The sequence below is a fragment of the Leishmania infantum genome, chromosome 24 (genome assembly GCF_000002875.2).
Source record: "Leishmania infantum JPCM5 genome chromosome 24".
In the NCBI taxonomy this organism is placed as follows: domain Eukaryota; phylum Euglenozoa; class Kinetoplastea; order Trypanosomatida; family Trypanosomatidae; genus Leishmania; species Leishmania infantum.
Genome location: NC_009408.2, coordinates 57,471 through 82,437, shown reverse-complemented (window position 1 = coordinate 82,437; position 24,967 = coordinate 57,471). Strand labels below are relative to the sequence as shown.

The window sequence follows — 24,967 nt, the reverse complement described above, 5'->3', positions numbered from 1 at the left end:
AGCGGGCGCGAGCTTATAGGCGTTGCAGAGGACGACGGTGCAGGGAATGATGGAGACCCGAATACGTTCTCCTTTCCACACACTCTCTCTGCGTGTGCGTGTGTGTGTGTGTGTATCTGCGCTAACTTCAAGCACCGCCGCATCAGCAGGACACCACCACTTTGACAAGCATGCGCGCGCGAGAGAGGGATGAAAACGAAAAGGTAACACGCGAGAGCCCTTCAGCCTCCATCCACCTCCAAAACAGCTGCGCGCATGCCAGCCCACGGGTTCACGCGTGAAAGGGCAGCGCAACAGTACAAGAGGGCAGCAGACAACAAGGAAACAAAAACAAGATGGAGTGGGCGCATCTATAGATGCCTTTATGATGTGCGCGTGCTTGCGTGTATGCAACAGTCGGCCTCGCAACCGCAGGGAGGGGGTGGGTGTGCCGGTTAGTAGGAGAGCACATGGCGGCTCTGTTACGCACGTCTCCCTTTACAAGGTTTGCGTGTGCACAAAAACGGAAAATAAAAATGTGGCGGGTGGCATATTCGTGGTGCCCCGAAACACGCACACGAACGCGCACCTGCATGCACGGCACCAGGACGGAGAGATAACAGAGAGGGGGGCGGTGGTGCTTCAGCACCTTTTCTGATGTAATGAAGAACCACACAGCGCAGCCGAAGCCACTCTACTCAGTTGACGGAGGAGAGGAGCGAACAGAAGTAGAACAGGGGCGGAAGCGGGGATGCACGGCTGGCATTATCCGTCCGGCACCTCCTCCTCGCTACCTCTCCTGTGAGCGTGTGTGTGTGGGGGGGGAGGGGGGTAATAGTTCGCCTCTCGCCTATCAGGTGCACCGTGTCCGTGAAAGGCTGCCGTGTGATGACGCGCACGACCAAGTTTAGACGCAGATGTGTGCACCCCTTCTACCACTCACCGCGCCTTGTCGCCCGCCTCCGCTCGGCCGCTTGTTCTCCTTGTCTCGCGTCTGCTAGTAGACCCAATGCTGCATGATAGACGTGTTTGGCGGTGCCGTGTTCGCCCGCACAAAGCATCCGACCGGCGGCCGCTTCAGCTCTGGCACCTCCGTCAGCGGTATGTATTTGAAGAACTCAGGCAGGTCGTAGCTCACCGGGTGGCACAGCTGCCCCTCCGCCATGAGGCGCCCCAGTCCCTCCGAGACCGGAATCGAACGTTCCCGCATCATACGCAGCAGGGCGTCCACGACGTAGTACACGTTCACAAGGGCCGCGTCTTCGCGACGCCTCACACCGTGGAAGTCCTCGACGAGCAGAGCGTTGCGGGGGTGCAGCTTGCAGCAGCCGACGGAGTTGTCGACAATAAGCACGCGGTTCATGTCGCGGCCGAGCAGCCGCAGGTCTTTCGTGTGAATGGGCTGCGTGAACCAGATGCTGTTGCGGAAGATGATGTCGTCGAAGATGATGCCCGTCTTATGCAGCTGATCCACCACCGGCAACGCCGTCTCCTTCGTGGATGCTGTCCACAGCACGATCTCCAGCTCCTTCATGTGACGCAGGGCGTTCAGTACGTGAAGGCAGTATGGCCGGAGCACGGCAGCTGACTGACGGGAGTCGCGGTTGCTGACAAGCGTCTCGTCGAGGTCCAACACGAGCGTCAGCAGCCGCCGTTCATCCTGCGCCTCAGTCAGCAGCGTGTTCGGAAACAGCGGCTTCACGAGGCCCACCATATCTCCGGCGTTGGGGTCGACAGGGTGCCGCGCTGCGACAACAGCGGAAGTGTGAGGGTTCACTGGGGTCGCATCCTTGAACCTTACCACCGTCCTTCGCTTGCTGCTCGTCCTTGTGGGGTAGAGCGAGGAGGAGCGAGTCCGCACCGTCGCAGCTGGGCTGTCCGTGAGGCCGTCATCCACCCCGGACGCGGCTTCGAGGCGTCCACCGCCGGAGCTGGCGACGGCGACCTGGCGCAGCCGCGCCTCATCCTTCACCTTCGGGGTACCGCTGACGACGTCCTCGGGCTCGCCCACGGAAGCAACGTCGCGCGCTGATGAAAACGCTCGCAGGCGGTCGTTCCACACACGCCTGATCGTCGACAGAGACGACGGCAGCGGCGCGGGGGGCAGTCGATCCGGGGAAGAGCTGCTAGCACGCCTGTGGATAGGCGTTGTCATTGATGCAAGATGAAGAACAGGTGAGCAACAACGGTGGTAGCCGCTGCGAAAACCAAACGGTGACGGAGGAAGCAAAGAAAGCAGGGCAAGCGAGCTTGGAAGCAAGCTCCACCGCACGGCGCACCCCGTGTGACGAACGGTGTCCTGACGAAGAGAGGCGGATGCGAATCTAGGGGGAGGTGTAACGGAGACGTGAAAGCAAAAGAAAAACAAGGAAGAACGCAGCCAGGGAAAAGGCGCGCAGCTGGACAGGGATGGAGGGAGGGAGATGAGAAGGCGGTCGGGCAAAGACAGGGGCCAGCCAGCAGATCACACGCGCACCGTCCGCGCCCTCGCGTCACACAATAAGAAGATGCACAGTAGAAACAGTGAGGATAGGGAGAGACGGTGCAAGGGAGTTTCGATGCGCTGCGATATTGTCGTGCGCGACGATGGCCCTGTGTGCGCCTGTGACGAACAAGAAGAGCGGCGTGGGTCGACGGCACCGGGCACAAAGTGAGCTGAGTCTATGAAAAAGAAGACAGTGAGCGTGCATATAACCAAAGATGTGCGAAAGGGTCTGAAAACAAGAACTGAGAAAACCTTCTGCCACTGCACGTCGTATGTGTGTGCGTGTTTGGAGGGGGTTGGGCTTGTGGGGCTTGTTTACTCCCTCTCCCACAATCCGTGCCTTTCCGCTCTAAAAGCTATCGCCGCGTACGCGCGTACGGGTGTCTGCGTGCAGAGATGCGTGGCCTTGGCGAGCAACGAGCGGCGAGGAGACCCCTTACGCCTGTGTGTGTGTGGGGGGGGGAGGTGAGGTACGAGCAGGAGCGGGGAGGGCGTGGGCAATGACACAAGGGCAATATCTAGGGGAGCCGTCTGAGCGATGGAGAAACGGAAGTGCGCCACGCCGAGAGCACGGAAGCAGCCAGCAGGAGATACTCTCAAAATCGCGCGCGCACACAGGCAGAAGAACACAACGCTATACGTGAGGAGGAGGGGGAGGGTCGAGTGCGCCTGCAGAGAAAGAGTGTCTGCGGTTGTCTGTGGCAAAGAAAGATAAAAGACACACGATCGATGGACAAGGTGGGCGGAGGGAGGGAAGGAGGAGAAGGAGGGCACCAGAGGTGCCGATGAAGTCTGGGAAGTGACAGGTGAGTGTGATGCTGGTGTGTCTGGTGTGTCTGGTGTGCTCGGTAGCGCGGCAATGAAAGAGTGCAGGCTTGCAAGAAGGGCTTATGCTTGTATATTGCTCCTTTTTGCAGCAGCAGTAGCAGCTCACGGATGTGCTGAGCAGGATAGTGCGCGCGAGAGGGACCACTCCTCGGAAGCCGATCGAATGGACAAGGAGGTGGGTGCGTGGGTGGAACGAGAACGGCAGATATATACGTAGCAATAGCTGCGGCCCAATCGCGCTCTAGAGATCAGCACGGCACAACGAGAAAAGGAAAGAATTGTGCGCGGGGGAAAGCGAAAATAAGCCGTCAAGCGTGACGCGTGTGCGCAAACTATCACACAAGGAAAGATGCCGAGGGAACACGGTGAATCTATATCGGTGGGCGCTTGCGATGTCGACACGTGCCCCCCCCACACACACACGATGCGCGGCGATAGAGCAATACGTGTGAGTTGAGCGTGGTGCGTTTTGCCTTTCCGTTCCTCCGTTGTTTCTGTCTGTCTGCAGCGCACGAGGGAGAGCTCTCGCGAGCAAGTGTGCCTCTCAGTGTGCGTGTCTATGTCTATGGGAGAGGATGCAGTTCGGGGGGGGGGGAGGGAAGGTAAAGGTAAGGTTGCCTGACCAGTATCGCGGTCGCCTTGCCCCGCTTCCGTTGTACTCTCTTCCGTTGTGCCGCGCTTCGTCTGTCTGTGCGCTTGCAAGTGGCCGCGGGGGAGAGGGGGGGATGAGGCTAGACGCACCGCAGCGATACAATTGAACGAAGACACGTGCGTATAGTTCTAGCAGCGACGAAGCGCCAGAGCGTAGGAATCGAAGCCCCAAGAAGAGTCCACCGTCCGCGTATGCGCCTATGTGCCGATGTGCGGGAGGGAGAGGAAGAGGGGCGACTGCGCACGTGCGTGCGTGTGTTTCTGTCTTATCAGTGAGTCTGCGTATATATCTGTTACGCGTATCTCTCTTTTATTCCTTCAGAAGACCTTAGAGTGGGCGAAACAGAAGCACCGATCGTCTACGCCGACGGCGGTGTCTCCAGCGCGTCTTCTGCTCTCGTTGATTGTTGTGGGGCGGAGTATGAGTCAGAAGGTGGGTGGATGGGAGGGGGAGGGGCAGGGATAGCAGAGGGCTACGAGAAGAAGAGTGCGCGCGCGGACAGCCGAGGGATGTGGCGGGGAGAAAAGGGAGCTGGTGCGTTCGCAGCGTGTACGAAGAATATCGGAGTCTGCTTAGACACTGTCTGGTTACCTCCCGTATCGACGTGCGTGCGTGTGCTGACCACCCACCGTTTTCCCCACAGAACCTCTTTTGAAAACGCGCATGCGCGTGTGTTAGTGTTGTCGTTGTTATGATGTGTGTGTGTGTGTGTGTGCGTGTGCGTCAGGGAGCGTCGCCGGCGTTTTAGAGAGAATCGGCAGCAAAAGGCGGGCATGATGCCGTTGATGCGGACAGCGGAAAAGGCAAACGATACAGGCGAAGACAAGGCGGGGAAGCGAGAGAACGAAAAGACAATAGGGTCGTGAAGAGGGGGGAGGGGGGGGGGGCAACGACCGAGGCGTCTCCGCCTGCCACCCTGGACTGGAGGGCAGGCGGCGGAGGGGAGCACGCGCGCGAGCTTTGCACACATCTTCACCCATCCGAGGAAACGGAAGGCCGCAGTGCAGTGCCACAGCAGGCAAGGGCTGAAAGACGCCCTCTTCTGTACACCGGGCGTGGGGCTGGCGGCGTCCGGCTGTGCCGGCAGTCGTTTCTGTCTTTCTTGCATAGCCGAACGCACCGGGGCGTCCCTCCCCCACCAACCACTTTCGCGCTGTCTCTCCGCGAAGGGAGAAGGAGGGGGGGGCGGGGGAGGGGATGCCGCTGTGAGGCGTGCCCAAGACCGCCGTCGTCGCTGGCTGCTACTCTTCCTGTTTTTCGCGTTCAAAAGGTCAGTGGTGACGTAGGGGAGGCACAGTGCCACATCTGCAGCCAAGCAAGCAAGCAAGCAAGCACACACACACACACAGATACACATGTAGAGCGATGTGCAGAGGAACAAAACATTCACGCGCATAGAAAGCCCCCACACACCCACACCCACGGCCACACGCAAAGGTCCGCTGTACATCGTACTTGGTTACATCAGAGAAGGCAAGAAAGCATTGAAAGAACAGAGCAAGAAAGGGGAGAGAGAGAGGAAGGCTGGGCAAGGGAAGACGTAGGGGCGAGTCGGCGATGGAAGGAGGCAGCTGCGACGGACAAGAGAGGTGGGGAGTTACTCGGCAGTGCCCAGTGGGTTTGCAGGCGAGAGAGGGGCGTGGAAGGAAAAAACGTTGGGCGGAGGTGGAGCGACCCAATGCCCCGCCCCGAGCTTCGCCCTCACTCCTCTACCTTTACTCCTGCCGCGCCCTCTCCTCCCTCCTCCATCCCTTCCGATCCCCGCCGCTGCACGACCACAATCATTATTCACGTCTCCCTGTGAGTGCACGTGCTCCTCTCCTGTACAGCGGGATGCAGCGATCCCTTCTATCTGGCACCTCTCTGCCTCCCCCCGTCCTCTCCGTTCTCTCCGTATGTGGGTGTCGTCTGGTGCGCAGTCTAAAACACCAGCTATCTACACAGCGCGCATCGAGGGAGAACGGGAGAGGAGAAGCATGCACATGCACATGCACACACACACAAACAGCAACAGCAACAACAAAAGCCAACTCCGTAGCACATCTCCATAGTCACACCTTTCACACCCAAGTGCCATGGGGCGCAGAGGGCGGATCGAGGAGCAACAGCCGCGTCGGAGGTGCAACAGAGGAGAAACAACGCGACGCGAAAACAAACACGTCCATCCGCAGCCCACACGAAACTGCCGCGTGGTCTCCTACACCAACTCTGACACCGGCACATGCGTGTGCTGGCCCGCTAACAATCACGGCGAGAGCCCCATAAGAGAGAAAGGGAAGAGCAACTGAGCAGCGCGCTTGTGTGCAGGAGGAGGCAGCACGCATCCCGCCTTGTGTTCCTTCTACACACCCAACAGCGCGCGGTCCTTCATGGTGACCTCTACCAGGTGGTTCAGCTTCTCTACCTCCAACGTCTTGATGTGCGCCGCATCCGTCGGCTCCCCCTTTCCGGGTTTCGACACCTTACGCAAGTTAGGAGACAGCTTGAGAGTCAGAACGGTGCCGCGAGTGTCACCGACGAACAGTATCGGGTCCGCCTCACTGAAGACAATGTGAGTCAGCTTCGCGTTCTTCACGACTGTCTGCGCGCACAGGGGCTCCGTCTTGTTCTGTGCTACGTCGAATACGCACACTTTGCCACCCGCGGTGACGGCGGCGAACACGGTGGAGCTGTACGGCGCCCACGCGACATCGCCGACGGCGTCGCCGAGGTCAAACACGACCAACGGAGAGGGAGAGCCCTTCGTCCACAGCTTGACAGTCCAGTCTGCCGAGCAGGTGAGGAAGATGTCCGGGTGGAATGGGCTCCAGCGCGTCGTGTAGACCGCCATGCTGTGCCCCTCATAGCGCTCGACGCACTGGCCATTGTGGCTGACCGTGCACAGGAGCAGGTTGCCCTCCTGCGTGCCGACGACCATCTTGTCGTGGGCGGGTGAGTAGTCGAACGACATGCCGCCGAGCTCATTCAGCAGCATCTGCTCCGGGTCCACGGTGCAAACGCCAGTGTTAAGCTTCAGCACGTCCCGCGACGTCAGCTCCCTCTTGCTCAGCATCCAGTTCGCCACGCGGCCATCTGTGCTTATGGAGTAGAAGGACAGCTCTGGTGTGCTCTCCATCCACATGATCTGCCACACAGGGTCCATGTGCTTACCAGTACGCACGTTGGCGCGGTAGAGCGGGCGACCGTGGTTCGCACTCCCCGTGTCGTGGGAGCTCACCCGCATGTCGAACACGCACACGCTGCCATCATAGAGGCCGCAGGCAAGCAGCGAGTGCTCACGTGGGTGGAAAGCGAGACAGAGCACACCGCAGTCTAGGTGAAAGGAGAACTCCGGGTGCGCCGGAACGGGGGCGCCAGAGCCCGTCGGCACTGCGTTCTTGAGAGTGAAGCAGTGAACCGTGCCCTTGCACGGCTTCAAGAAGTCGTAGCTACCGTAGCCGACCGCGAAGAGGTCCGAGTAGCGACCGTTGAGGGCAATGGCAGTAACGGCCTTCTTGCGCGTCTTCTCCGTGAAGAATCGCCACAAGGGCAGCAGCGTGCCGTCCTCCTTGTAAAGATCGCTCTGATCCTCCCAGTATTTGAAGTCGTCAATGATATCCTGGCAATCGTTCTGGTTCACCATGCGCTCCATTACCTGCAGTGCGCTGCGAAACTCCGGCGACGCCAGCAGCTCCACCACGCCTTTCGGGCCGACATCCGCACCATCGCGGATAGACGCTTCGGCCGCGGCATGGGTGAGCGCGTTCTCTTCATCCTTGCTCGTTCGTGCGGCTTGGGCGGCACGCCGTTGCGCCGCGGCTGCCTTCTCGGCCTGGATGCGCTCCCCCTCGTAGGCGTCGTAGATAGCCCACGCCGTCGCGAGCCCGCCAAAGGAGGCCGACGGCGGCGGGTCCGTCATGACGGTGCGCTCCTTCATCGGCTGGTTCATCGTCTGGCTGCCACGGTCGCTATAGTTGAACTGGTTCTTGAGAATGCGTGTGGACACACCTTCCTCGACCAAGTCCGGGTTCGTTTCCGCCGCGGCGGCCACCTCCACCTCCTGGATGCGGCGATGGCGATCCTCCTCCTGCTGCAGCGCCTCAGGCGAGTCTTTAGCGATAGTGTTGCCGTCCATGGCGAAGAGGGTCGAAACCTGCCGTGTACTGGGGAAGCACTTATACACGCGCGCATCCTTCTTATAATCGTAGTACACCGGTACCGACATCACGTGCGGGTCGGCAGCTTTTAGGATGCGCTCCACGACGACCTCGGCAGCTGGCTTGTTCGACTCCCGCCCCAGCACCGCGGCAATCACCTCTGCTTGTCCGCCGCTGCTCTGCTTTCGAGCCGCATTGCCGGCAGCCGCGCTGTGCAAGGCGCGGTGCTTGCCGATGGAAGCCCGAGGGCTTGAGAGGGCGTTCATCTTGCCGAGCCGCCTTCAATGCAGCGGTGAAGAGAGGAGCGGCGTTGAGGGCAAGGAAATGGCGCGCGGTCAAAAGGCACCCGTACCAGCACAGCTTGCTGAGGTGAGCGAGGCGGAGGGTGTCGCGTGGACGCCGTGCGTGCGTGCGTGGGTCTGAGTGGGTTAACGACGCTGAAGGTCCGTACAACGTGTGGAGGTGCGTTTGTGGAGGTGGTGGAAATCAGCGCCTCGCCTAATCGCAGCACACAGTCCCCTTCGTCGTGTGCCCTCAACGTTGTTTGCGTGTTTGGTTTTGGTTCTCTTGGGTGTTGTTTCGCTGATAAGGGAGCAAGGAGGGGGCGATGATGGAAGCGAACGGCATAACCGCTGCGTGCCGTCGCTAGCCTCTGCCTGGCTCCATGGGGCGGAGGACGGGCGGGCGAAGACAAGGCAACGCATCGTATCGACGGGCAGGCGCGCCTGCGCGACCCGTCCTTGGCCAAATCAGGCCTGTGCATCGGTCTCCACTTTCGCTCCTTGTTCATGCTTGTTTTACTTCTGTGTGCAAGTGCGTAAGGAAAGGGAAGAAGAGCGACTCGACACGGCGATGCGTCCGAGAGGGGCAGAAAGGGGTGGGTAGAACCCCGACAGCGTCGAGCATATTACAGCGGAGGTTCGACTGTCAGCACGAGCGCAGAAGGGTCCGCGCAGACGCATCGCCAAGACATGAGGAAAACATAGCAGAGGATAATACAGCCGTGAAGAGGCGCGACGCGAGCAGCAAAACAAAAAAAAAACGCGCAAAATGCGGAGGGAAAGGGATTCGTTGCGTGCGCAGACACACACACACACAAGCGCAGGCACAGACACACCGGCTACAGCCTTCGCGACGCTGCGCTGGCCGCCGCTCGCCGTCGGATGTAGGTCTTGTACGCTGAGAGCACACTCCACTGATCGGCCGGGCCAACAATGTGATGATCGCGCAGGCGGGTGCGCAGCGTATCGCACACAAACTGTTCAAAGTCTGCCCTCGACGCCTCCGTCTCTCGAACACCGGGGAGACTGCTCAGTGACAGCTGTCCAAGAGAATCGGCGAGTTCCTGCGACCCCCACGTGGCAAGGCGCAGCGTCTGAGACTCCACCACGCACGCCGCCGCCTGCAAAACCGTCTTGCACCTTCGGCTGCACGTATTCAGTGTCAGCAGCCGGCCTTCTTCGGATAACTCAGCTCCGTACAGCTCAGAAGGGTCTTCCGGCGCCCCGCGTATCAACATGGAAAAGTGGAAGCGGAGGAAAAAGCGGATGAGGCCGCCAGAGCCGAAGGTGTGGCAGCAGCGATGCGCACGGCCAGCAGGGCAGCAACAGCAGCAGCCCTCCACTCGATAGGGTCGCCACCACGGCACCGCCGCCGCGTTCTTTTCATCGCTGTCCAACTCTTCCTCAGGCGTGAGCAGTTTGGCTGTCGCCTCACGTGGTCGATTCCACAGAAGCTCGCGCACGAGCCGGAGACGCCGGGTCACGTCTTGGCTTTCCAACGGGGTGGAGCGCTGGAGGGTGCGAAAGGCATACTCACATGTGTGCATGGCCTCAAGAAGGTTGGCAAAGTCGTCCTCGGACGGCGCGCCCTCGTCCACCGAGGTGTGCGTTGGAGGCAGCCACGTGTCGGCCTCGCGTTCCTGCGCGCTCCGCACTTCAGAGCCGGTGACGCATGCGCTGGCGGCGGAGCACGGTGCCGGGGAGCTCTCTGCTGCTGCCGCTGCTGGAGGAGCGCACCCTTGCTGGAGTGCCTCGAATGGAAGAAAGTCGTCTCGCCGCGGTCCCTCCATCGATGAGAAGGCCTCGTGACACGCGTCCGTGGACCTCTGTGTGGCGACACGACCGCCATGCACAACGCACAGAACGTTATCCGTTGCAGCAGATGGCGTGTTACACGCAGGGGTCGTTCGCGCCATCGCTTCGGAGTGTGAAGGTGTGGCAGCGACGATGGACCTGGTGTCGGCGGCCCGAGACGACGGCGAAACCGGTGCTGACGCGGGGGTCTGGGTGGTTGCAGCTGACAGCGCAACGGCAGCGCTCATGTCACATCTGCCCTCGGGTGCCACCCCCGTCATGCCCTGGCGAGGAGGTGGCACGGTACTACTCGGAGGCGTCGGGGACGATGGAAGGGCCGTGGCGGAGACCACCGCACCTCTTGCTGTTGCCCATTCTCTGCTGGTCCTTGGGCATTCATCGCTCTCGTCCACTTGGTCGCCGGAGAGCGGTTCGAGTGAAAGCAGCCCGATCGCGGTGATGTCTTTCTGCGCCTCGGCGTACTCCACCGTGATAACATCGCGTGGTTTTTCCATCACGGGTGTCTGTGAGCGGTGATACCGCATACAGCAGGGGCGGCGCGCCGCAAACAGCACGCTCTGCCTGGCATCGTCGCCGCCCCTCTCGTGCGAGCAGGGAGTTCGCCGTTCTGCGGAGCCAACGCCTGCTGCTAGGTGGCACAAGAAGGACACCGGAGTGTTTGCATCCGACGAGGTCGGCGTCGGTGAGCCAGAGGTGCCGCTGTACAAGCAGTGCGCTGGCGCCTTGCCCCCACGCTGGCGCCTCACGGCAGCACCCTTCTCCTCCTCCCCACCCGGTGCTGTCGACGCGCGCAGCAGTGGCACGCCGCCGTGCGTGGCAAATACCCGCTCATCAATCACCGCCGCCACCGGTAGCAGGGTAAAGACGTCGTTCAGCTGCGCCCACAGGGCGATGCCCCTGCGCGAGCCAAAGCGCTGCCGGCACTTATAACGCAGGCAGCGCTTTCCCAGCAGGCGGTAGCTGCCGTTTACTGCCGGGTCCTCGTGAGGGCCGCGAAGGAGGTGCACTTTGCCTGGTTGCAAATACGCCCAACAGCACAGCAGCATGCACACCTCTACGCTGTGCCAGCCGACGTCCACGTAGTTGCCGAGCAGCAGCAGCGACGTGTGCATCGTAGACCAGTGGGCAAAATGGGCGACGCTGTCGAGCAGCACCATCAGGTCCGCGAAGCTGCCCAGTAAATCGCCGCCGCACAGCAGCGGGGACGACAGGCGCAACACGGGACGACTCGCCTGCAAACGTGCCTTGATAGCCGTTAGCAAAGAGGAGAATCTCGTGTAGATCAGCTGCACGAATGCTGGTGAGTCCACGTACGAGAAGCGGTCTCCATCCGCGTCGTATGAGCGTCGCAGGGCGCAGTGCAGAAAGGTCGCGTCTTCGGACGCCGACGTCGAGTCAGGATGGCGCCGCAGGATATCGCGCAGCAGCGCCTCCGTTCGCGGGGTCACCATCTCGTCGGCGACGATCGGGTGCCGCCATGGCACGCCAGCAAACCGGTCGAAGACGTCCACTGGCGCACCCCCATCACCGCTCTTGGCGCTGCTGCCACTGCTGTCTGCGTGCTGCGTGTCGCTCAGGTGAGCCAGCGGTCGATACCGATGCGTCTTGCCGAAAGCCTCGACGATAAACGGGTTCACCGGCACGCGCGGACACAAGTGCAGCTTTTCCCGCATATAAGGACGCCGACATGCACTCTGGGTAGCGGTGAGGTCACTGCTCAGGACACTGGAGGGCTCGGTGACCGCCTCATCCCTTGACGAAGGCGTCGCGTGCGTGGCTGCTGCTTTGCCTCCGCCCTCCACATCGATGGAGATGCGCTCGGCGAACTCCAAAGAGAGCCTGCGACTGGGGTGGCGGGCTACACAGTGCCGGGCCGCGCCAGACCGTCGCAAGTGCGGCCTCAGGGGCTGTGGCCGTTGTCTCACCTCCCCCGCTGACGGTGCCAGAGGGCCAACGCGTCCTCTGCGAAGCTGCATCATCGCATCATCGAAGCCGACGCTGCCGCAGCTGAACTGGTAGATGCCGTGTGGCACCGGTGGTGTTGTGTCACCCTGCATGGCGCGCAGCACCTCCCAGTCCGGGGAGCGCACACTGGTGACGGGGCCCAAAGTCCAGCACGGCCTGATGTGGAGATGCGTGCGCGCTCGCGACTCATCATTGAAGATTCCTCGCCGCGCCAGCTCAGCCGTTTCGTTGCAGAGGGATGCGAGTGAGTTCGCGTGCTCACCAGTGAGGCCCTGCGACGGTGAGCACGCCGCGGCCCCGAGCTGCTCCTCCTCCGAGTAGACAGGCGGTAAAGCAGCACCGGTAGTGGTACTCACCACGTCCGCAGAGCAACGTGCTACCGTCGCGGTGCACTGCACGAGAAGGTCCGTTGATGTCCTCTCCGTCAGCGGTGCGCTGATGGCACACTTCTCCGCCGTCCGGCAGACAGCGCTTGCGTCCTCTGCAGTAGAGGCGGTCTTGACGGCGATGCTGCGCGACGCGTGGGTAAGGCAACACCCGCGCATTTTCGAGGCCCGTGGCGCTGCCAGAAGTGGGGATTCTGAAACAGCCTCGCGCGGTGTGTCGCTCTGCCTCGATCCCGTGTTCGCTGGTGCGACACCGGCTTTCAAGGCCTCTGGAGACGTTGAGACAGCTGTGGCTGCGTCTCGCTCCCCCACTCCGTCAACGCACAGCGGTGGCAGAGAGCAGTCTAGACAGGGTGAAAAGCACGAGGGCGGTGACGTGGAAAGCGACGACGTCTGCCCCTCCCGACTTACCGCTGCCGGATACGCCGGCACCGCCAACGGTGGCGGCGGGCACGCTGCATGCGTGCCCGGAACGAGGTCGCGCGGGGCCGGCGTTATCATGTAGGACGTCGGGTCCGCACCAAAGGATATGCGCTGGGTTGCCCGCACCTCTACGGGAGAGCCGATTCGCATCAGGCGCTGGCCATCAACGTAGGTGCGCACCCCAGGCTGCAGGAGTGTCAGTTGCACCGTGTCTGTGTGCGGGTTGACGAAGAGGTGTGCCGCACTCACCCAACTGGCGTGCACTGCCGCATCCGCCGCCGTTACCTTGACCGCGGGACTATCTTTGTGCCACCTCACAACAGCGCCGCCGCCGTGGCGCGGGACGGCAACCACTTTCGAGCGACTGGTGCTGAGGTCCTGCGGGGGTAGCGATACTGATGATTCCGTTGACGCCGGCGGTGGATCGCGCACCGTCTCCCTCACACGTGAGCCGCCTTTCATGAGCTGTGGGATCCATCTGGTGCTGACGCAGCAGGTTGCGAACGCTGGAGAGAGGGCTGATCCGAAGTGCGTGGAAAAGGCGACCCGCACAGCATGAGAGGGAGAGAAAGCAGCGTGGGGCTCCGCGTTACGTCTGCGCGTGCGTCGAGTGTCTGAAAGCCGCGTGTTTGACTGCGAGGAGAAGGGAGACCAGGTGAGAAAAATCGAGGGGGGAGACAAGTCAAGCGAAGCTTGAGCGGGACGTAGAAGGCTATAAAAGGCAAATGGGTATATGAGCCCAAGCGCACCCTCGCACGCGTCGGGCAGCGGTGTCTGCCTTGGATTAGGCGACTTGCTTAGGGGGCGGCTGCAGTGCCTCCTTTTTCACTCACGCTCTCTGAGCGTATCAGTTTGCTGTGGCGTCGGTGCTCCCGCCTGCTCTCCCCCTCCGCCCCCTTCCGCACGCCTGACGCGGAGCACGCGTCACCGGCAGCCATGTGTGCGGCATGCACGCTGGCTGAAGACGCGTATGGTTGTCGTGTTTTGTTTGTTGCTGGAAACCACAGCGATACTCCAGACAAAGAACGAAAAGGCAAAGAGAAAGACAGAGAGAGGGCGTGGAGTTAGGGGCGGGTGGCAGTGCAGGCGGGCGCGACCTCGGGGAGGGGGGCACACCGCCCGATCAGCGCATCGCTGCGTGAGCCCCATCACCCGCCCGCCCATAGGCACAGATGGCCACGAAACGCTTTTCTGCCGCCGGCCCACTCTTCTCCTCCCTCCGCCTCGCTCTCGCCGGCAGGAGGCGCCATCGCCGTGCGCTGTTGCACTCAGCGACAAGCGCACGACACCCCCCCCCACACACACACACGTGCACATGAGCTCGCCCCTCAACAACGGACAATGCGGAAACAGTGAACGAGCCAGAGAGGGAGGGAGGAAGGGAGGACGGCGGCGAAGGACAGGAAAGAGACAGAGCGCACCAGTCGCGACGCTACATCATAAACTGGGAGACACACGGCACAATGCTAGACCACACGGCGCTGTTCACCAGTCGCACAAATCGCTCCACCAGCGCCTGCTCCGCCTCGCTGAGGAATGTCATGACGCGATGCTGGTGAGGGGCGCGAGAAGGCTTGCAGTACAGGCTCAGCTCCTCGACCACGACACTCGCGCCAAAGGGCCGGTGTGGATCGGAGAAGCACTCCATGGCGAGAAAGCAGCCGCTCTCCTCCGCCTTGCTCGGCGCAAACGTCACCACAAACCAGCCGGTCAAGCACGGCGACATGAACAGCCGCGTGATGTCGTAGCCACCAATCGGTCCCACTATGGAGGCGGCGGCGGCGTGCCTTGGCAGCACTGCCCCGGCCGGGGAGCCCGTGTCGAGGTCATAGTGGCGTGCGTGTGGCGTTGACGCGGATGTTTCCTGGGCCTCGCGGGCACTTCGCTGGCGTCCAATCACGCGCAGAACATGCTCGGGATACAACTGCGCGCATACGGCCTGCAGGCGCCACCCGTCGCCACTCCACTCCACCGGCTCCAGAATCATCTGCAGCATTGGCACGTACGAGTGAAGAACGATCTTGTGCGAGTGGCCGCGCAACAGTTCAAATTCGTCATAGCTCGGCAGCTCCCGCTCCGTGTTGTCACGCCTGGTCGTCGCTGCTGCCACGCGCCCGTCCGTCAAAAACTTCCGCCACGCCACATCTAGGCGCTCCTGCTGGGTGCTGTCTAGCAGTTGATTCAGCAGCAGGTGCCGGGCGCTCAGAGCGAGCTGAGAGAGGTAGCGGTTCGACTCAGGCGAGGCCTTGTTCACGCCCTTTGTGCTGGTGAGAAGCACGAAGAGCTGGGCCCGCTCCCAGATGATGAGGCCCCCATACATGTACATGTCGTTTGTCTGCTCGCGCTGCAGGAGGTGGTGCTTGTGAGGCGAGAGGTAGAGGACACCGTCTGTGCCGACGTGCACGTCGCCGCTGTTCACCGCGCCGCCCGGGGTCAGGTTCTTCAGCCGCATTACCCGCGGGTCCGTGATGGTGTAGGCCGCCACAATGTTTGCGCAGTGCATCGGGGGGAAGGGGTGATACTTGACCAGGTTCTTCACCGCCATGTACGCTTTTTGCTGCCCCGAGAGCGCGACCGAGTGCGTACGCATGCAGTGTGCCAGGCTGCGCACCGCGGCGTCGTACAGGACGCTCTCGAACAGGAGCGTCTGCTTGAAGTCTGCGGCCACCTTCGCCGTAATGCCCGGCGGGACGGCGTCGCCGTTGATGACGAAGAAGTCGAGAGCGTAGTGCACCACCTGGAAGCCCACCTCGATAATGAAGAGCCCGCTGGTAGTGATGGGAGAGACGATGGCCTCCTCTCCGAGCGCGTCCGCGAGTGAGCCGTAGCGCTCGTAGAAGGTACCACAGCGCAGGAGGTCCACAAACGGAATCACCCCGTAGTAGAGGTGCGGGCTGAAGAGCACCACGCCGCCGTCTTCGCTTGTGACCTTGCCGTAACGGCATCGCAGACGGTTGAGTAGCACCTCGTCTGAGGTGGTGAGCGGGTCGTTGGGGTCGAGATCGATGATGCACATGGAGGGGTAGAGCTGGTGCAGGTGCTCCGTGTAGAGCTGCAGCGACGCGTCCACAGGGCGGGCGTAGCTCATGTTTTGCTGGGTCTGGGTAGGAAGGGTCGGGTCCAGGACATCGTCCTCATGCCGCCACCGCTCACGGCGGAGGGAGAAGTCGGGCACACGCGTGCCGAACACCTCCTTGCTCTTCAGCTGCAGCGTCACGATCGCCTTCGCCAGCTCGAGCACGTTGTTCTGCGGCCCCGCCCGCCACAGCGTATCGCACTTCGCCAGCACCTCGGCCACACCAGAGCGAGCGTTCTGTGCCTCCACGATGATGTGCGACGCCAGGATGTGGCGATGGTAGACGCACGCCACAAGGGCATCCGCCGGCACGCCGCTCACCTCGCTAAGCCGGCAATTGCGCGCGTCCGACCTGAGCTGCTCGTTGTGGGGCAGGGAAGCAAGAATGGAAATCTGCGGCTTTAGCGCACTATTCGGATAGTCGCACAGCACGCGCGCCTCGAGCAGCGCATCGACAGTGCGCACGCATTCTTGCAGTGAGTACTGCGGGCACTCGTCGAACAGCACTTTGACGGCGTCTTCGACAGAAAAGGCGTAGTTTATAATGAGGCCTCGGTTGTACAGCCCCTCCAGTATCACGACCAAGGGCGCGTCCCGCTCCGCGTCGGGCTGCGGACGGAAGCGGACATTGTTGACGCGCCGCCGGTACGCGTCGAAGCTGATGGATAGCGACTTGGTGCGAATCACATTCGTGTCGTCGCCGCAGCAGTTGCGCGCCAGATCCGCCTCGTTGAAGGAGGATGGCACGGCGTAGCCCATGCGCTGCAAGAGCACGTCCTCTAACAGCGCCGACTTCTCCTCCATCGACAGCACGACGTAGCCGAGCAGGCGCACGACGTACTCCGTGTCGCGCAGGTTGAAGAGCGCTAGCGAGAGGCCCTCCGTCAAGGAAACGGAGAGAACGATACGGTACTCCAGCAACGGGCAGCCGCGCTCGCACAGCTGGTACTCGCCCAGCAGCGACATCTGCGATTCCTCGGTCGTCACGGAGGTGATCGGGACACCTGGCACGACGTACGGCACGACGCGGGTCGGCGCCAACGGCGCTGTCGCCTCGGGCGAGTCCATGACGTCGTAGCCGCATGTCACATACAGCTCCAGCGGGTCCGCCATCGCGTCGTTTTGGATGCTCTCCATCCACTTCCACGAGAAGTTCGGCACATGCGCCACGCCCTTCACAGCACGCCCGGCGGTGTAGGTGAAGCAGGTCGGGCCGTAGCGCGAGAGCGCGCCGCATATGCGATCCATCAGCATTGGCAGCACCGCCGGGTTCACGTTATCGAGCGAGAAGTGCCGGTAGCGCAGCAGCGACGAGTCCTTGGAAGACGTTTCTTGGCTGATGCGCAGCAGCTCGCCTACCGTCGTGTGGACCGAGGAGCGCAAGAGCGGGAAAGAGGCATGGCCTGGCGAGGTCAAGCCGAAAAACCGCAGCTGCGCTATGGTCTTCTCGACGCTGTGGGCCAGGTGGGCCAGGATGGTGTTCTCCGAGTCGCCGTTGATGTAGCGTTCCGCTGGGATGCGAGTCAGGTAGCGGTCGAGGACAATTACGTGCGGGTTGTCGGGATGCACGTGGAGACAGCACGAGACAAGCACGTCCGTCACGCCATCCACGATCTTCACAAAGCGCCACGCCTGCAGCGCCTGGCTGCCGCCGCTCTCGCTTGGCGCAGAGTCCTTCGCTGGCTCGAGGTTGAGGCTCTTTTCGAGGTTGTAGTGCTCCACAAAGTTGCTCGTGGCGTGCGTGGGCTCGTCCTGGACGCCGAAGGGCTTGAACTTGTACTCACGAAGATTCAGGAAGAGCAGCGCAATGGCAATCTCTCGCTGCCGCTCCTGGCATGTGCCGACGTCGCGCGACGACTCGCGGGGAGCGTCGTGGTCAGAATTGGAGAGGGCGATATCGAAGATGGTGCGCAGATTCACCACGATCGGCTCCAGTCGCTGGTTCTGCAGGAAAACAAGGTCGTTGAAGGAGATCATCTTGTGCTGCACATAGTTGAGGTGCCCCTGCAGCTCCTGCACCGCCAGAAGGTAGCAGAAGTCTTGCAGCCGCTGCAGCGGCCGCTGCACACTCGCGTTTGGCATTGCGCTGAAGAGTTGCACCACGAGCTGCGGGCAGCGATCCGAAGACGTCAGCGGCGGCGGGCGGGAGGTCACCGACACAGTGTGCGCCGTGTCCTTGACAAACACTAAGCGAAGGTAGTGGAACGTGTCCCCTTCGACATCGTCGGCGACGAGGAAGCACTGGTCTCTGTTGAAGATGGCGACGAGCTCAAGTCGCGAGCAGTGGCCCTGGATGCGGTGCAGGATCTTCTTGCACTGATGCTGCAGCTTGTAGTAGATAGGAATCTCCAGCACATTGCGGCCGCTCAGGTAGAAGGGAGACCCGGCCACGTACGCGTCCTGCGAGTCGAACGGCGGGCTTCCGTGGTGCGCGGAGACGCTGCAGCCTGGCACACCGCTACTCTGGCAGAACTGGTCTCCCCACGCTGGGGGGATGAGCTCGGCGCTGGCGTTGAAGGACTCGCGCAGCTGTTTGAGGAGATGCAGCTGACTCACCTGCTTGATCTTGTTGCACATGTGAGTGCGGAGGTGGCTGCTGTAGTTGCGCATCGTCTCCAGGGCCGCGGGCGTGCCTTGGGCGTCGTATAAAAGAACGCGAGCCCCACTGACGCCGTGGGACGGCTTTGTCGTCGCGCACACAAGCACCCAGCGCTCGCCAAAGTGCTCGCGGTTAGGCACCACCACGTAGGAGAGGGGCAGCGTAGGAAGGACCCACATCCAGTCCTCATCCACGCAGTGGTGGAACACGTCCTTGATCGCCTCCTCCGGAACTACGCGGCCGACGTTCGTCTTCTGCTGGGTGAACTCGACCGGGAACGTGTCGCAGACGAAACGATGGGAGCTCAGCAGGGCTGGGGTTACGACGTCGCAGAGAAGCGCGTGCAACTCCGCGTTCTCCGTCAGCCCCGTCGCTCTCACGCTCTCGTTGTGCGACAGGACGGGATCGCGTAGCCGCATCTCTCGCGCCTCATCATCACGCCGTTCGCCTGCTGCGGCTGCGGCGGCGCCTTCAGTCGTGACGCCTGAAATGGTCGTTTGTGTCACCAGCTCCGATTCGACGCGTGCTCTGAGCTGCCGGAAGGTTGAACAGTAGCACGCGTTCTGCAAGCAGTACACAGCGACGCGCCACTTGAGCCTCTCTGCAATTCGTTGCATCACCTGCCCCACTCGAATCGGTAGCGAGCCGCGGTCCGTGCAGCTGTGAAAGACGTCATGGCAGCGCTGCCGATCCCACGCAACGGCCATCGGCTGCGCGAACAGCTCATCCAGCTCTGTCGTCGCCGCCTCGTCTGCGGCGCCTAGGAAGTTGGGTGCGGCTACAAAGGGCGGAGCCTGCGATGCGGAGACGCCCCCCACTGCGGCAGGAACCTCCTCTGATGTGAAGCGGTAATAGAAAAGACACAGCGTGCGCCGCACGGCCGTCTGGGATGGGTAGAAAGACTCGTCCTCGCACAGGGGCAGCAGGTCCGCCGGCACCGTTTTTACGAAGAGGCGGAGCTTCAGCCGTTCCACTGTAGCGTACCCCGCCTCCGACGATGAGGAAACCGTCGCGGCGGGGTCCTTGAGCGATGCCGACGGAATCGTCCACACCGACCGCTCACGCAATGTGTTCTGCCGCCCCTCGTCACACCTCTTAAACGCCGACGATAGCCACCGGCATTCCGCCTCCTCTTCCACGCCTACGCCGCTGATCGACAACGGCAGAAGCACGCATGCCTTCACCGCGACCGGGAGTAAATCTGGATGCGCGCTCTTCCCCCCGTTCCCGCCGTCCTCACTCGTTGCGTTCGCCCGCGTGGCGCTGAGACCGTCGCTTTCGCCGTCGTACTCACGGACCTCCTCGTCATCTGTCTCTTCGTAGGGGGATGAGGCATTGCTGCCGGATATCTCGTCGCGCGGCAGCGCCCGGTCGGCTCTCGTCTTCGGCAACCACAGGGTGGGGTGCGCCGAAAAGCTCCGCTGCTGCGACGCCAGTACATCTGTCAACACCTCCTGCACCTTGCTTCTCCACGGCAACCCACCGGCCGTTTCGCAGCAGCGCCACTGCACAATGTATAGCAGATGCGTGACGTCCATCTCTACCGCGTAGTTGCCGAGGTGAGCGTAGGCGTCTGTCAGTTCCGCGACGGCGGGTGCCGCCATCTCCGCTGACGCGCGTTTGATGAACGAGATGAGCTCGCGGGCGCAGTAGACGGACGTAAAGACAGTGAGCAGGTGGCGCAGCGACAAGACGACGGCGCGGTCGGCAATGCACTCCGGCATCGTCGAGTGCGACGGTGATGCCACGGCACACTCCTCGCTGCATGCCGCAGCTGCTGTGTCTCCGCCCGGCAAGGTTGGACGGGGGTGGCGGTACTGCTGAGCAATGGCGTACTCGAGCAGTTGCGCATCAAGGGCAGACAGCGCAACCTTGACCACATGCCTCCCCGTCCCGGCCTCCGTGTCGCTCTCAAGTATCAAGACACAAAGTACTGTCTTGTAGCGCATCGGACTCAATACGGAGATGTACACGTCTGTGTCGGGGTCCACTACGTCGGCCCCGGAAGACAGCCGCTGCACGTAGTCCGCTTGCAGCATACGGGCCTTCACGACAGCGCTGCGATCCCCGACGCAGCTCACAATGTTCAGCAGTCGTTCGCGCAGTTGCACACACCCCTTGACGCCGAGCGAGGGAGGCGAGCGCAACTCCACGTACTCCGTGTATCTCACGTGCAGAGAGAACAGAATCGACTCGACCCGCGCCACGATAGGGCTGAAGCCCCGCTCACGCATTTGCCGAGCCAGAAGGGATCGCTTGCTGGGCTGCTGCGTGGTAATGACTTTGCACGTGAACACGGCAGTGGCGATGTGCATGTCCTCTTCAATGTCGTGCGTGTACGTCCACAGCGACGACCGCGCTCGCTTGAACGGCGTGACAAGGCGCCGCAGGGAAATCTGCGCCGCTGGCACCGCTGTCGACGTCGACGAGGGTATTGCCTCCAGTACGTCGAATAGGCACACGTCCGAGTGTGTCTCGGGATCGCCGACGCGCTTCATGAGCACTGCCTTGAGCGATGATGTGTAGTACACGATGAGCGCAAATCCCGCGTGCAGGCGGCGTGAGACAATGTGGCTGAAGATCTCCTCAGCGAGGAACGGGTAAAACTCGCTGCAGCCGAGGATCCAGCGGAAGCACAGCGCATTCAGCAGCGGCCACGGGAAGGACAGCAGCGGAATGCGGAAGAGCAGCGGGAACCCTAACTTATACGCACCTTTCTCCTGTGCAGCGGAGCCAGCGTCCGCGCCGGGGTACCGCTTCCCCTCCGTGTAGCTCGTCAGCAGTCGCATGCGCCGCGTGCTGAGGCTGGTTTTCACTAACTGAAGCGCCTGTTCGTTTTCTGTATGATACGACGTGCGCACCAGCAGATGCCGATCTTTGCGTGCCGTCGCCCTGTTGCGCTCGCTCACCGCCTCCTCGATGTCGCTCAGCAGCGCGCATATGAGTGCTTCCTGCGTGGCACGATCGCACAATACACAGCTCACGCGGCACTCGAAGGCGCCGGCTAGACCAAAGTCGCTGCCGGACCTCGTTTCGTACTGTGGGAAGAACTGCACCAGAGAGAAGACGTCGCGGGCGGCGTTCGCGGCACCTGAAAAAGACGAAGGCGTAGTCACCGTCTCCGTGTGCAGATACGTGAGATCTTCCTCGCGGCCGACAAGTCGGTGGCGCCGCTCCATCGCCGTCCGTACACAGGCGCGTGCGGCGGCCTCCGTCGGCGCCCCATTCGTGACTTGGGCGCGGGTGTAGCTCACCAGCATACTGGGTGGCAACTGCTCAAAACGGAAGAAGACGCCTAGAGAGTACACCGTGGAAACATTAAACCACTGCGACAGCACGCCCTCGGCGGAGGAGAGATGGGCGAGATCAGGGATGGCGCTCATCGGCGTCTGCCGCGGGCCCGCGTTGACCAGCTGCATAAGAGCCTGCTCTGCCTTCATCCACATTATCACCCGCAGTCGCAGCAGCGAGAGATACGCGAGCCAGTGGCCGTTGCCCTCGCCGACCGAGTTTGTCGTCTCGTCGTCCCACCGAGTTCTGCAGAAGCGGTCGACCAGCGCCTTTGTCCCTGACACGAGCAGGCGCCGATACACCGCCGGCCGGTTGATGTTCATCTCGTAGTGCAGCGTGATGGTGCCGCGGTGGAAGTCGTGGTCGTAGCGTGCTGCCATATGCGACGTGGCAGACTCATCGCGATAGTCGATCAGAACGCTCCACCCCTGGTTGAAGCGCAGCGCCGCCGAGGCACGCAACACCTCCTTCATGGAGGCGCCAATGACGAAGTCGGGCAGGTCGTGGTCGCCGTCATAGAGAACCACTGGCTCGCCAACGGCGTCCGCAAGCAAATCGCGCCGCATGGCGCCCGGGATGGTCACCGGAAACCCTTTGATGAGGTGTACAAATATCTGCTGAGCCAAGCACCGCGCCCCCTCAAACTTGCGGCACCACTCGTTGTTCAGCCGGGGTGCCGCGAGCGCCAGCCAGTAGTCTACATGCACAGCGAAGCCGCCAACAGACGACAGGAACCGGGCGAGTGGGCTGAGCTCGGGGGAGTCGAACGCGAGCAGGCGATTCAGCGCCACAATGGAGACGATGAGGTTCTTGCGTCGCACAGTGCTCTGCAAGAAGGTGAATGCTTCGGACGAGGTCTTGGCGCCGACGTTGCTGACTAAGATAAGCGTGTTGCACTCCGGCGTTTTCTCCGGCATCGCGCACACCAGGTACTCCAGCGACGCACCCAGCGATGACTGCGGCCACTCCTCTCGCGTGCTGCGCTCCCGGTAGACACTTTCGTAGCGGCAGAGAAGGTCTCGAAGGCGGTCCAGGAACGTGCCGTCGTTGAGCAGCTCCCGAGCATCGCAGTGAAAGAGCACTGTCACGGCCGAGCAGCGAGAGTGCTCGCCGCCGTCAGTCTCCAGAGGTGTGAAGCGGCGGTACTCAGGAGGGTACATGATGACGCTGGGTTGATTTCGTTGTCGTTGGCGGTGAATGCCACCGCGGGCCGCCTCCGCCTCGGATGAGGTGGGCCGGCTGAAGGGGACAGCCTTCTCCACCTCATGCGGAACGTTCAGCAACACCACGCTTACAAAAACAGTGGGACTCCACACCTGCTGCATCACGCGTGATCGAGTCTGCTCGTCAGCGATGGCGCCATCGACGAAGGTGCGCAGCTGCTGCAGGTCCTGCTCGCGGGCGTGCAGCGTCGTCTCAACCACCTGCAGGATCGATGCGACGATGGTCGGCATGCGATCGACCAGAACGACGCCGTTGCGCGTGATGCTGAAGACGCCTCGCCCGTAATCAAGTGCGATCCAGATGTGGTAGGACTGGTAGAGCACCTCCATCTGCCAGTTCCAGTAGTTTGCATGGCTGCTCGCGGCGGTATCCCACGGCTTGGCGTCGAGGTCGTCAGTGCCGTCGAAGAACACGTTCGAGGCGTCACCGTCATTGGGGGCGTCAAACTGAGGTGACGCAGCGTCCTCCGGCGACGAGAAGGCGCTGGCGTTCGTGTTATGTGTTGTGCATGTGCTCGGCGTGACTGGGAGCAGTCGGTCACCCAAGGAGACGCCCCGCTTGAGCTCCTCCAGCGTGCGGACGAGCGTACGGCGATCAAGCTCGGTGTTCAGCGGCGTTGGCGCAAATGTGGCGCTGTCCCCCCTCGAGGTGTAGAGGCCATAGTGACGGAGCGCATAGTCGATCTTGGCATCCGTGCTGAACTCGTCCGCGCGGCTGAACAGCAGATAGGGGTTCACCGGTGACGCATCCGTCGTCATGGTGGTGCAACAACAGGGGCAGAAAAACAACGAACGAGGTCGATTCACAGCAAGGGCACGGAAGGCACACGGCAGCGCCTCACATAAGACGCTGCAGCGGCACCACGCTGTTGCTGACTCGTCGCCCTTCCTCGCCGAGCAAGCGAACAGGTGATTCGAGCGAGACACCTCGGCGCACGAACACACGCACACGGATGGACGTCACCAAAGACTTGGGCCCGCTCTGGCCCGTGTCCGGCTCTTGGCCGATTGGTTTGGGTGAGTGAGCGTTCTTGTGCGCGTGTGTTGCTCACGCGCGGAACAGCGTCGCTCAATCGCGCTTGAAATACGCCCACAGATGCGCAGCCGCGGTATTACGATGAGAGAAGAGGACGAGCCGATGTGCAGGTGTGCGTCGGTGCGTCAGCACGGTGCGCGCGTACACGCGCACATGTGCACCAGAAGCCCATCGTTCGGAGTACGGCGAACACCACCAAAGAACAAAGGGGAGTGTGAGAGGGAACATGTCGCATGGCGTCCTTCGCCGAGAGATGGAAAGCAGGCACGCAAGGCACGCGGACCGTGCCGCATGCGCAGAGCAGCTCCTATCGGCACATGCACTCAAATTGCTCAGTGGAAAACCTCGAATTGGGGTGCGTTCGCTACGGTGCCTGTGGCACACAGTGACTCATGAAGTTGGCCAGAGAGCAAGAGGAATGCGCACGTCGCGGCACTCTTCGCTGCTCGAGGCAGTGGCAGACGTTGAGAATGCTGAATCGCGTAATGCGTCCCTTAATCGAATAACAAGAAGCTTAGCACACCTGCTTACGCGCTGGTGATGGTGAGGAGGAGGGGGGGGCGGCGGCGGCAGACGGAGACGGGTATCAAGGTCCAAGAGACGCTGTCACGGTGGACAAGCGACGGGAACAACAAGGACGAGGGGAGGTGGACGGCTCCGCACACCTCTGCAGCACTCCTACGAAGATGTGCAAAAAAAGAGCGGCAAACCCCTTCCCCACAAAATCAGCCAATGCCAGCGGTGCCACACAGTCATGCGTGCATGGACACCTGCACACACCAACACAGAGAG

At 61.8% G+C, this 24,967-nt stretch overlaps 4 protein-coding genes across 4 annotated transcripts; all 4 read right to left on the bottom strand.

Moving 5' to 3' along the window:
- Window positions 1-976: 976 nt before the first annotated feature.
- Window positions 977-1,693, bottom strand: LINJ_24_0280 (conserved hypothetical protein; the record flags this gene model as incomplete). The annotated part of the gene is made up of 1 exon (XM_003392493.1): window positions 977-1,693. One exon carries the CDS (start codon window positions 1,691-1,693, stop codon window positions 977-979), a length of 717 nt encoding a protein of 238 aa, XP_003392541.1.
- A 4,592-nt stretch (window positions 1,694-6,285) lies between these two features.
- LINJ_24_0270 (dynein intermediate-chain-like protein) lies at window positions 6,286-8,346 on the bottom strand (the record flags this gene model as incomplete). The annotated part of the gene is made up of 1 exon (XM_003392492.1): window positions 6,286-8,346. One exon carries the CDS (start codon window positions 8,344-8,346, stop codon window positions 6,286-6,288), a length of 2,061 nt encoding a protein of 686 aa, XP_003392540.1.
- An 854-nt stretch (window positions 8,347-9,200) lies between these two features.
- Window positions 9,201-13,412, bottom strand: LINJ_24_0260 (putative protein phosphotase; the record flags this gene model as incomplete). The annotated part of the gene is made up of 1 exon (XM_003392491.1): window positions 9,201-13,412. The coding sequence occupies one exon, from the start codon at window positions 13,410-13,412 to the stop codon at window positions 9,201-9,203; it is 4,212 nt and encodes a 1,403-aa protein (XP_003392539.1).
- Window positions 13,413-14,382: 970 nt separating this feature from the next.
- Window positions 14,383-23,898, bottom strand: LINJ_24_0250 (conserved hypothetical protein; the record flags this gene model as incomplete). The annotated part of the gene is made up of 1 exon (XM_003392490.1): window positions 14,383-23,898. The coding sequence occupies one exon, from the start codon at window positions 23,896-23,898 to the stop codon at window positions 14,383-14,385; it is 9,516 nt and encodes a 3,171-aa protein (XP_003392538.1).
- Between the last annotated feature and the right edge of the window lie 1,069 nt (window positions 23,899-24,967).